Below are 12,971 nucleotides of genomic sequence, written 5' to 3'. Positions count from 1 at the left end.
TTTTGTTACTCTTAATTAACTTGAATGGCAACACAATTTTAGTTAATCTGAATTTTTTGTAACTTTTTACTTTGCTTAGTTGATCATCTTTAAGGAAAATATCAAAAAAAGAATAAAACAAAATATAATGTTTTTTATATTTTGCTATTAATGTTTTTATGTATAGATACTTGAGGAACTTGTGATTATTTTCTTTTTTTGGAATTCCAATTATTCTTTTGTCTAACCTTCTAGATTAATTTTTAGGTGCAAATGATAGCCTAGAGGTAATACATTCTTTGTGGTGTCCCATATTGTGGTTCAAACCCCACCATCCCCCCTCCACCACTATCTACCTATGAAAAAAAAAAAAAAGGTTAGTGTTTGGGTTAGTTTGAATAACATTTTACGTCCCATTATTTGCTTATATCTTTCATATATGCAATGCTTAATTCATATAACATTTTTGAATAATCTTTCCCCCCCCCCCCCCCCCCTTCTTAGTCTCTTGTGATTTGAATTGCACAAATTCTGTTTCATAGAACAGATTAAGCTTATGTTGTGGTAACAACAGAAACAATGCCTAAGTGCCCCCACTTTTGACAAATTAAGCATTACACCACATCAACTCCTCAATGGGGTTGTTCTATGATGAAGTCATTGGTATTTGTAATGTAAGCCTAATGGAGAGTGAACTTTTAAATTCCATAAGTATGTACAACATATGGAACAGGAAAATGAATTTATTTGTACAAAGTTTTGAATAATAGTTTTTGAATAGTTTTGTATAACTACTCTATAATTGTTGTAGTTTAATTTGTCAATGTCACCTTCATTTGGAAGAGAAACCATGAAAAACAAAGAGCAAACTAACATAGTTGATAGTGATTAAAAATTCTTTGATTAATTCCTCTTGTTGAATGTGTACATTCCTTATAAAAATATCAATATCACTAAGTTGAAGGTAATATACTATTTAATCATTTTGCCAAATTTTGTATTAAGTTATAGAGTCTATCTTCTAATAGATGTTTGTGTTGATGATTTATTTATCTATCTATAATCGGCTAGTCAAACTAAGAATTCCACGTCATATGTTACTCTCTAAAGATCTTATTAGCTATATAGATGTTACTTTTGGATTAATGAGACAATATCAACAAAACATGACTTTTATATAATTATATCTAGATGATATTGTACTATTATGATGGATAGGTTGGTCTTATTTTACTATATAATCTAAATAATCATATGGTTTATGAATTTGAAGAGTTTTTTATTGCAGGATTTATTCAAATGTTCATATGATGAAAAACAAAATTTGTTTTTTAATTTTATTTTATTTTATATTTTCACTTTATGATATATGATTTATTGATTAGGAGAAAGAACGAAATATTGATCTATATTTAGGAGAAAAATATACCTATAAGAGTTGATTCGCATGTACCTGTATAATAATTAACAAAGTATATATGATTACAACTTGGTCTAATAGTTCTCACACTATAAAAAAAGAGATTACTTTTTTTATTGCTCTGTGTTTCATATTTTTCCGCGCATTGCGCGGGTCTGCGACTAGTATAACTAATACTAGGCATATGCACAATATATACTAGCCCCATCACACGCCCACACGTGCGATGAGACTTTTTTTTTTTTAAAGCTTATTGTAATTTTGTACTGGAAGGAATTTTTAAGAAACTAAAATTTAGGATTTTATAACGTGTGATGAGATTCTTTTTTTATTTTGAGTTTAACGTAATTTTATATAGCAAATAATTTTGAAAAAACTAAAATTAAGGATTTGAAATGGAGTAAACTGCTGGGTTTAGTGAGTGCTAGTTTTTAGGAAAAAAATGTATCAAACTTTCATGAGATATATTTAAGTGAAAAATGATATGTCTACAATATTTTTACAACATTTTTAAAACAAATTCTAAGTGGCAAGTTGTTAATGATTGTTATTGTTGGGGCAAAAAAATAATCTTAGTGTTAGGTTCAAATTTGAACTAATAACAACTAACCACCTATGATTTTGTTGTGAAAATGTTATGAATGTAGCACCTATAGAAAGTGTGCTAATTTTTAAGAAAAAAGTTTCCCTAGTAGTTTTTTTTTTTTTGAATTTTGAATTTTGTTGAATTACAATTTTAACCCAATTTTTTATTTTTTAAGAATAAAGATTATTTAATTAGATTAGGAGTATTTTTGACATTTTTTGAAACCATAACTAACTTTTTGAATCCTCTTAATATATATATATATATATATAAATGAGCACCTAAACTATGCAATTGCACTTTTTTAGTGTAAGAGAGAGAAGTTAAAAGGTTTAAAATTATTCATTTGTTCTAATGTTGAAATTAAAAATGAATTTTTTGTTTAAGTTTAAAAATCTCAGTTCTTAAAAAGACAATTGTATGATTTTTTTTTTTACTTTATTTTAATAATTAATTTTTTAATAAATATATAAACAAACTATTAACTTGGAAGCAAAGTAAAAAGCAAAAAAGCAATATAAACCAAAGTTTTGAATACTGTTTAAGAGGTCTTTTTGGATTGGCTGTGAGAACAGAATATTCACGTATCGGTGTGTGTTAGTGTACTATTTCAAAATTATGCATTGGATAGATATATACAAATAAATTATTTAAATTACTTATTTTAGGGGTATAAAATAAATTCTTTATACAATGACTGCGTTTGGATAGGAGGGTTTGTTGCTCAAAATTACGTTGCGTTTTGCTCCTCTTTTTTTTTTTTTTTTTTTTTTCTTGCCGCATTTGTTGACTGGGGGGACAAAATTTACTGTGCATAAACAGTGCGTGCACTGTTCACGTACTGTTTATGCACTGTTTATGTATTAAAAAATATTAAAAATGGGTCCCACAATACTATTTACACATTTAAAAATTATTTTGCTACAATGTTTTCAGCAACAATCAGTTTTTATCAACTTTCAGCAACAATAAGTGCTATCCAAACGGACCCAATGATATAATTATGAGATTGATTGTTAAAAAAATTGAAACTTGATATTACTTAAAATCCGTTTAGAAAGAGTTTATTTAGTTAAAATTGAAAATTTTTTATTAAAAATATTGTTAATAAAACTAAAAAATAACTAAAATAATACCATAGAAATATTAAGAAGTATTACGTGAAAAAAAAATAAATAAATAAAACTGATTTTTAAGTCAATGTCATGTTACAGCTGAGATGAGATTGTTTAGTTAAAAATAATCAAATAAAGAAGATTGTACTTGTAGGTGTTGGGCAAAGTAAACTATGAAATCCTACTCCATTTCATTAATTCATTTTCTGTACTTTCACATTTCACATGACCTCTCACGGTTTTTGATGTCTTTAGTACTTTTCAACCTTTTTAGATATTATTTTACTCAAAAAAAAAAAAACTTTTCAGATATTATGGCTCCCTTTAGTTTGCCATTTTAAACAACATTTTTTAGTTTTTAAATAATATTTTACGTATTTCAACATATTTTTTCACCCACACATATTTCAAAAAATAATAAACAATAATTTTCAAACTATTCTACCAAACACCCCCTGTTTGATTCTCCCTCTCGTCTCTTTACCTACTTCCCCGACCTGACCAGACCTTTTTCTTCCCTTTCTCACTTTCTTCCATTCTCACTGTACCCTCTCGACCTCTTAGGATCTACTCATCGTTTAGCTCTTCTAAAAAAAAAAAAAAAAAANAATTATGCATTGGATAGATATATACAAATAAATTATTTAAATTACTTATTTTAGGGGTATAAAATAAATTCTTTATACAATGACTGCGTTTGGATAGGAGGGTTTGTTGCTCAAAATTACGTTGCGTTTTGCTCTTTTTTTTTTTTTTTTTTTTTTTTTCTTGCCGCATTTGTTGACTGGGGGGACAAAATTTACTGTGCATAAACAGTGCGTGCACTGTTCACGTACTGTTTATGCACTGTTTATGTATTAAAAAATATTAAAAATGGGTCCCACAATACTATTTACACATTTAAAATTATTTTGCTACAATGTTTTCAGCAACAATCAGTTTTTATCAACTTCAGCAACAATAAGTGCTATCCAAACGGACCCAATGATATAATTATGAGATTGATTGTTAAAAAATTGAAACTTGATATTACTTAAAATCCGTTTAGAAAGAGTTTATTTAGTTAAAATTGAAAATTTTTATTAAAAATATTGTTAATAAAACTAAAAAATAACTAAAATAATACCATAGAAATATTAAGAATGTTACGTGAAAAAAAATAAATAAATAAAACTGATTTTTAAGTCAATGTCATGTTACAGCTGAGATGAGATTGTTTAGTTAAAAATAATCAAATAAAGAAGATTGTACTTGTAGGTGTTGGCAAAGTAAACTATGATTTTTTTTTTTTTTTTTTTTTTTTTTTTTTTTTTTTGCGTGAACTCTTGGTGGTTCAAACTCAATGCATATTGTACCTTTTTGGTTGCAGGTATGAGACAGAAGACATCAAAGACATCATGGGATGGATATCGCTTCACTTGAAATATGATGCATTACCTTACATTACTAGGGACCTGGTAGGAATATACTCTCGAATGGAGGAATTGGAGTCGTTTTTAGCTATAGGGTCAAACGATGTTCGCTTTATAGGGGTTTGGGCAATGGGGGGAATGGGTAAGACAACTCTTGCTAGAGTTGTTTACCAAATGGTTTCTAAAGAATTTGAAGCTTATAGTTTTATCGAGGATGTTAGGGAAAATTCTGAAAAACATGGTTTAGTTGGACTACAACAGAAACTTATTTCTAATATTTTGGAGGACACAAATTTGGAAATTAGAGATAAGGATGATGGAGTTCTCATGATCAGGAATAGGTTATGTCGTAGAAGGATTCTTCTTGTTCTTGATGATGTAGATAAATTAGACCAGTTAAAAAATTTAGCTGGGGAGCATGATTGGTTTGGTCCACGTAGTAGAATTATCATAACAACAAGAAATGTGCATGTGTTGAGCACACATGGAGTAGATGGAATATATGAAGTTCAAGGATTGTATGATAAAGATGCTTTTCAACTTTTTTGCTCGAAAGCTTTTAGAAAAGAGCATGTCCCAAAAGATTATTTAGTGATGTCCGAAGAATTTGTAAAATATGCTGCGGGTCTGCCTTTAGCTCTTGAGGTTTTGGGTTCCTTCTTGTTTGGGAAAAGTACCATTGAATGGAAAAGTGCGTTTGAGAGGCTCCAAGAATATCCTAATACAAAAATTCTCCAGGTACTTCAAATTGGTTTTGATGGACTTGATTACACAGAGAAGGAAATATTCCTACATATTGCATGCTTCTTTAATCATGATATGAAAGATCGTGTAGTAGAAATTCTAGATATTCTTGGCCTTCACCCTGTTATTGGATTGAAGAAACTCACTAATATGTCTCTTTTGAAAATTGATGATGATAGAGATATATTGTGGATGCATGATTTACTTGAAGAAATGGGTAAGAACATAGTTCGTCAAGAGTGCCCTAGTGATTGTGGGAAGCGTAGTAGACTGTGGCATTACGAGGACATTGAAAACATGTTGAAAAAAAATAAGGTAAGAGGTTGTTTAGAGAATTTGACCTCATTCCCTACCTTCTTGTTCAACAATTTTGATATTTAAATATTTATGCTAATAAGTTCTTTCACAATTCACCAATTCCTTCTTGATTATTAGGGAAATGACGTAGTTCAAGCCATGCATATTTTGTGTAATTATGATGATTATGATTATGAAGATGAAGATGAAGTAAAAGAGACATGTTGGAGCCCTGAGGCCATTTCGCAGATGCACAATCTTAAATTTCTTAGAATTGATGGTATTTTCCATGTCCCTCAACATCTTCCAAATTCTTTAAGAGTTCTTTCTTGGAGGTATTATCCTTCAAATTCTTTGCCATCAACTTTCCAGTTAGATGAGCTTGTTCAACTTTGTTTGCCAAATAGCAGAATTAAAAAACTTTGGATAGGAGTAAAGGTAAAGTATCCTCACAACTTTGCATTTAAATTTCAATAAATCGGATGCTAGAAAGCTCATGGACTTTACTTCTTTTTTAACTTTTTTTTTTTCTTAAAACAGAATTTTGACAAGTTGAAGATCATCGACTTGTCAAAGTCAGACCTGACTATATGCCCAGACTTCACTGGAGTCCCAAAACTTGAGAAATTAAGTCTTGCATATTGTAGAAATTTACATGAGCTTCACCAATCTGTTGGAATTCATAAAAATCTTGTTCTTCTTAATCTTGAAGGTTGTGGAAAACTAAGTTGTCTTCCAATTAAGTTTGAAATGGATTCCCTCATGACTCTAGTGCTTTCACATTGCTCAATACTCAAGAAAATTCCAGAATTTATGGGAAACATGAAATGCTTACAAAGTCTTAATTTGGATTTCACTGCTATTGTGGAACTATCTTCATCAATTGGAGGCTTGATTGGCCTGACTTCATTGACTCTCAGATATTGCAATAATCTTGTGTGTCTTCCCAACACCATTTGTTGTTTGAAATCGCTTGAATGTCTTGATCTTTCTGAGAGCTCAAGTTTTGAAAACTTGCCAGAGAATTTAGGGAATGTCAAAGGCCTAAAGAATCTTTATTTGAGAGGAACAGCTATAAAAGAGCTGCCTTCATCCATTTGTTGTTTGAAATCGCTTGAATGTCTTGATCTTTCTAAGAGCTCAAATTTTGAAAACTTGCCAGAGAATCTAGGGAATGTCAAATGCCTAAAGAATCTTGATTTGAGTGGAACAGCTATAAAAGAGCTGCCTTCATCAATTGAAGATTTGACAAGCCTTACTTTATTGACTCTCAGATATTGCAAAAATCTTGTGCGTGTTCCTAACACCATTTGTTGTTTGAAATCGCTTCAATGTCTTGATGAGAATCTTAATTTGAGTGGAACAGCTATAAAAGAGCTGCCTTCATCAATTGAAGGTTTGACAAGCCTTACTTTATTGACTCTCAGATATTGCAAAAATCTTGTGCGTCTTCCTAGCACCATTTGTAATTTGAAATCGCTTGAATGTCTTGATCTCTTTGGATGCTCAAATTTTGACAACTTACCAAACAACCTAGGGAATGTCAAAGGTCTGAAGAAGCTTGATTTGAGTGGAACAGCTATAAAAGAGTTGCCTTCAATTGAGCATTTGACAAGTCTTACTTCATTGGTTATACTTAATTGCAATAAACTTATGTGTCTTCCTAGCACCATTTGTAGTTTGAAATCGCTTGAATCTTTGGATCTTTCTTGGTGCTCAAATCTTGACAACTTGCCGAAGAACCTAGGGAATCTCAAAGGCCTGAAGAAGCTTGGTTTGAGTAGAACATCTATAAAAGAGCTGCCTTCATCAATTGAACATTTGAAATCACTTGAATATTTGGATCTTTCTTGGTGCTCAAATCTTGACAATTTGCCGAAGAACCTAGGGAGTCTCAAAGCTCTCAAGGAGCTTGATTTGAGTGGAACAACTATAAAAGAGTTGCCTTCATCAATTGAAGGCATGACAAGCCTTACTTCATTGACTCTATTTCATTGCAATAAACTTGCGTGTCTTCCTAACACCACTTGTGGTTTTAAGTTCCATGGTGCTCTTGATCTTTCTACATGCTCAAGATTTAAAACCTTGCCAGAGAACCCATGGATAATCGAAGGTCTAGAACAGCTTGATTTGAGTAGAACAGCTATAGAAGGGTTGCCTTCATCAATTGAACATTTGGCTAACCTTACTATATTGACTTTAAGATATTGCCCGAATCTTGTGCGCCTTTCTAGCACCATTTGTAGTTTGAAGTTGCTTAATTCTCTTGATCTTTTTGGATGCTTAAAATTTGACAACTTGCCAGAGAACATAGGAAATATGGAAGGTTTGGAGGTACTTAATTTGTGTTGGACAGCCATAAAAGAGATTCCTTCTTCCATTGTTCTCCTTAAAAATCTCGAACAGCTTCATATCCATGGATGGAAGTTATTTGAATTTTATTCCCAGCCAGAAAGTTCTGAGTGGTTTACATCATTTTTCTTGCCAACAAGTCCTCCCACAAGAGGAATATCATTGCCTTCATATATATATTCTTCCTTGCAAACAAGTCCAGCTCCGGTGGGCTTATCATTGCCTTCCTTATCAGGTTTACAATCTTTAACAGATTTGTATCTTAGTCACTGCAATCTTTCGTCAATTCCCAATGACATTGGCTGCTTGTCCTCTTTAAAATACTTGGATCTAAGTGGAAATAATTTTGTTTCCCTTCCGGAAAGCATGTCTCAACTCTCTAATCTTCAAAGTCTCTATTTGGAGGGTTGCAAGAGACTTCAATCATTGGAAAATGTTCCATCAACTATTGATTCCATAATTGCAGACGATTGTATCTCTCTGGAGAGATTGCCAGAACTGCAATTATATCGTTTTAGGTCAGATCACACCTGTTTGCAATTCTTGTTTTTCAACTGCTTCAAATTGGTTGACAATGTCAATAGCTTACTTCAGGGCGTTAATAACATGCTTCAGGTCTGTTTCTCTCTCTTTCTTTCTCTCTTTCTCTATCTCTCTCTCCAAGTTCTAAACGTTATGCTTTGTATATTTCAGGGACAAAGTGGTACACTACCAAAGAAGTTCAAAATTATTATTCCTGGAAGTGAAATTCCAAAATATTTTAACCATGAATGTACAGGTCATGAATTGGAAGTACAAGTGCCTTCCAATAGGTCTAATGCGCCGATTGGAATTGCATTTTGTGTTGTTTTTGTACCCTACAAGTTGTGTGAATGGCCTTGTGATTGGGAACTTTCATTCATAATCGATGGATTTCCGAATGGGGGAGAAATTTCTGGTTCTAGGAAAGAATATGGTACGATTGAATCACATCACCTTTGGCTGACCTATTATTCCTATCAGAAAGGATTTCATCCACTTACGATTAGAGCATCTTCCTGGAACTTGGAGGTGGAGAAAATTGGGGTCCGATTCATATACCGGCAAGACATCGAAAATCCCTGTAGAATTATGGCACAATGCATCAACAACAGCAGCATTGTAATCCATCATGATATTGATGATTCAATTGCAGAAGGTAGCAGAAATAAGCAAAGCCGTGATGAGGATGATGATGGGGCAAGACCTAGTGGAGAATGCAACTCTATTGTGGAACCATCGCCAAAGAGGATTCAAAGGCTAGGAGGATTTGTAGCTGATTCTGAGGATTCTAGTCAAACGGAATTTTTCAACTTCTTTGCGAGTAAGTCTTTTATCGTTCTTCTTACTTTCAAGTTTTAACTTTTACAAGTCATCATTTACAACTACTTGTTGGTGCAATTTTATTTAGTGGAAGGAAAGAATCAAACGTCCAAGAAGCTTGATGCCATTCATGAAGGTAGTGGTTACCAAGACATCGAAAATCTCAATCTAACCATGGCACAGAGCAGCAACAGCAGCAGCACGCTCTATGAGGGTCTGCCAAAAACTATCATGATATTGAACGATTCAGCCACAGAAGGTAGCAAAAATAAGCAAAATCGTCATGAGGATGATGGGACTAGACCTAGTGGAGAAGGCTACTCTAATGCGAAACCACGGCCAAATTGGATTTACAAAGTTGGAGAAGTTATGGCTGATTGTGAGGAGTCTAGTCAAAGGGAAATTTTCGACTTCTTTGCTAGTAAGTGATCATCTATCTTCTTACTACTTTAAAAGTCATCATCACTTTTTTTGGGGATATATTCTATCTTTTTTTTTTTTTTTAATTATTATTATTTTTTTTTAAATGTTAACTTCAAAATATTGTGCTAGTTGCAGACTTTTTCAAAAATTAAAATCATACCATATCAATTTTCTTTTATTATTATTATTATTTTTAATCAGGTTGGAGTAATAGAAATTTTTCTTGTTTGTCTTGTTGGTGAACTTTGTTTTAGTGGAAAGAGAGTATGAAATGTCCAAGATGCTTGAATCCATTCACGGAGGGAAGATGGATAGTTACCAAGACATTGAAGATCCCAATCAAACTATAACACAATTAAGCATCAACAGCAGGGCGCTCTATGAGGATCTGGGTGATCCCCATCATGATCTTAACGATTCAACCTTAGAAGATAGCAGAAATAAGAGAAGCCGTGATGAGGATGGTGGGGTTGAGGATGGCGGGGTTGGACCAAGTGGAGAAGACTACTCTAGTGACAAACCCCCATCCAAAGGCTTGGAGGATGTATGGCTGATTATAAAGAATTTCATACAAGGAATGTTTCGACTTTTTTGCTTGTAAGTCATCCTCTTTCTTCTTTCTATGACAGCTTACAAGTCTTGATGTTCTCTTTTATTTTTTGGGGAGGGGATTCCAATGAAATGAAAGTGTGGGTTTTGATTGTCAGGTTTAAAATGGCATGATAAGAAATTTAAATTTGTCGTATGTATATATTGAGTTTTTCTTTTTAGATTTTTACCCATTTTTGTACATATACCAGCTTTGATAGAGGAAAAAAAGAAAGTTCAAAGTATTGTGCTAGTTAACATTACCTTTTGGCACTCACATCCCAATCACCACAAACTCAAAAATAAAATTCATTTCATATCACTTTTTCTTAAGTTTTTTCATCAGTTTTGAATAATACAAAATTTTCTTCTTGACTTGTTGGGGGCACTTTTATATATTGGAAGGAGGGAATCCAAGAAACTTGAAGCCTATCGCAGTGGTAAGAGAGAATTACAAGAGCAACGGTGAAGAATTAGCCACGGAGGGTCCCTCCTCTCAAGCCCACCTTGGTACTCGCTAAACTGGTCAAGAACTAACTGAGGGTTCCTTTTTGCTGTATGTGTGTCAGTGTGTGTATGTATATGTGTGGCTTTGTTTAATTGGTTTTATAGAGTTAAGCCGCGGCATCAGTGTAGAAAAATTAAAGAATCTCTTGTCCCATGCTTTTGTGCTATTTTGTAATCTCCTATTTTCTTAGTGAAATTTTCTGTTAGACATTGTCCGTGGATGTAGGCCTAAAGTTGAACCACGTAAATTTTTGTGTTTCATGTGTGACTGTCTTTTCCAATTTCTATTTCGCATAACATACTATTATTTTGTTACACAACAAATAAGCATAAAATAATGAAGTATTAGTTTGTTAGACATAACAAATAACCATAAAAGCTTCCACTAACTGAACAGTTTGTGATTAGAGCAATGTCTGCTTTATGAAATGAAGTTGCATTGTTGTAACGATTGAGTGCCCTGTTGGGCTTGGAAAGTGTGGCTGCAAATGTAGCTGTTTGTACTTTGGTAGCAGAGAGGAGGGGTTGTTTGAGTATTGTTTTTGCTGGGCTGTTATTTGTGCCCAGCTTTGTTTGAAATTTTTTCTTCTAGGGTTTTGATAAATAAAAATTAATTATTCATTAAAAAAAATTCTCCTGAGGTTTGTTGTATTAATATATTTCTCTTGGGCTGTTGGTTCTGCTAGTGACAAACAAAATACCCAAGAACCTTTAGTGATAAGTGCTACATTTTTTATCATCTTGAAGTTGTGACAGCAGCAGAAGAAATCAAGCCACTTGATAGTATCATTATCTTCAAGAGCCATGAGTAACTTAATCATCCTATGACAACCCATGATATTTGTAAACATAGCCATCTAAACCACCTTCCCTATTCCTCTTCCTCTTCTACTCTTCTTTCTTCTTTCTCTAATGTCTTTCTAGCTGTAAACGGACTCAAATTTTGTCATCATTTGCTTTGAACTTATTATAGGCATCAACCAGACCTTGGGGCAATTGATCTTTAATGCGCCTTAAAGAGAGAAAATTGCCTGCTGTAAGAATCTAGGTTGTATTTCTGATACTTCTACACTATTTTCCTTCTTTTTGTGTTTGAATAGAGCAAAAAGTCCATGCAGAAGCAAAATTACCAATTCCATTTTGTTCAAGTTATTTATTGGGATGAATCAGCCCTCACCTTGACCTAAATTTCAGTACGTTTCACTAACTTTTGGTTGATATGTGGTATTTTCTGCCGATACATGAACAAAACATTAACTTTTTTTTCTTTGTCATTTTTTTATATAAAAAGTTTTACTAATAAAATATGAAATTAGAATTTGTTTGTTTGATTTGATATCATTACCATGAGAAATTTGAACCCAATGATTAGGAAATGGTCAAAATAAGCTCGTACTAAGCTGGTTGAGCAATTTAAGTTATTGACTTGATTCTTCATAAATTGTTTTTCTTGATTTGATAAAATTTGGTCCTTTTAGGCTAAAATCTTATTCATCCTAAATTATTTGGGCTTTTGTTATGTAATGAGATATTATAAACCTCTTTGTTGAGTAATAACAATGTTAAGAATGTATATTATTTAGTAATAAATAACACTTGAATCTTTGAATGAGCATTATTTAGGACCTTGGTCAATGTATGAAGTTTTCACAAAATGACGTGTTTTCTTTTAGACGAAACTACACTATTGGTCCCTGAAGTTTACTTTGTGTGCGCAATTGGTTTCTCAAGTTTGAAGCGAGCACAATTAGTCCCTTAAATTTTAAAACTGAGTTGCATTGGTCTTTTTACTAATTTTTGTTAACGGTGTTATTTACGTGACTAACTTCACAATGACTTGGCATTTTCTTTAATGATGTGGCATATTTTTAATTAAAAAATTACAAAGTAAGTGAGAAAAAATATTAACTGGTACCAAATTAAAAACATATATTTTCTACCTACTGTGAAAACCCACAATGAGAGAGAAAGGGAGAGTGGAAAGAAATCAAACTAGAAAAGGAATAATGCTATAAAATATATATATATATATATTATGCGATTTCTCACTGTACAGAAAGAGAGGAAATGGGGAAGAGGAATAATGGGTCGTAGAGAAAACTAGAAAAGTCGTCGATTTGAGCTAGAGTAGTTGTAGGGATTTGTGATTTGAGAAACAGGTTGCTAACTATTTTCTTATTCGTTCTCTTTCTCTTTCTCTCCGATTA

The 12,971-nt window shown here is 32.4% G+C and overlaps 1 protein-coding gene across 2 annotated transcripts; it reads left to right on the top strand.

Moving 5' to 3' along the window:
- The first annotated feature begins 4,451 nt into the window (after window positions 1-4,451).
- On the top strand, window positions 4,452-10,970 carry LOC112034912 (disease resistance protein RPV1). 2 transcript variants are annotated; one of them, XM_065765404.1, is made up of 8 exons: window positions 5,137-5,250; window positions 5,436-5,571; window positions 5,692-5,991; window positions 6,094-8,520; window positions 8,599-9,247; window positions 9,335-9,667; window positions 9,924-10,266; window positions 10,663-10,970. In XM_065765404.1, the coding sequence occupies exons 2-8, from the start codon at window positions 5,449-5,451 to the stop codon at window positions 10,724-10,726; spliced, it is 4,239 nt and encodes a 1,412-aa protein (XP_065621476.1). In that variant the 5' UTR covers window positions 5,137-5,250; window positions 5,436-5,448; the 3' UTR covers window positions 10,727-10,970. The 2 variants fall into 2 exon arrangements, with proteins under 2 accessions (XP_023923502.2, XP_065621476.1); XM_024067734.2 differs by having other exon boundaries at window positions 4,452-5,571.
- Window positions 10,971-12,971: the final 2,001 nt, after the last annotated feature.

Source organism: Quercus suber, unplaced genomic scaffold, assembly GCF_002906115.3.
Source record: "Quercus suber isolate HL8 unplaced genomic scaffold, Cork oak 2.0 scaffold_624, whole genome shotgun sequence".
In the NCBI taxonomy this organism is placed as follows: domain Eukaryota; kingdom Viridiplantae; phylum Streptophyta; class Magnoliopsida; order Fagales; family Fagaceae; genus Quercus; species Quercus suber.
The sequence above is the reverse complement of the archived record's forward strand: the minus strand, read 5'-3'. Positions and strand labels throughout refer to the sequence as shown.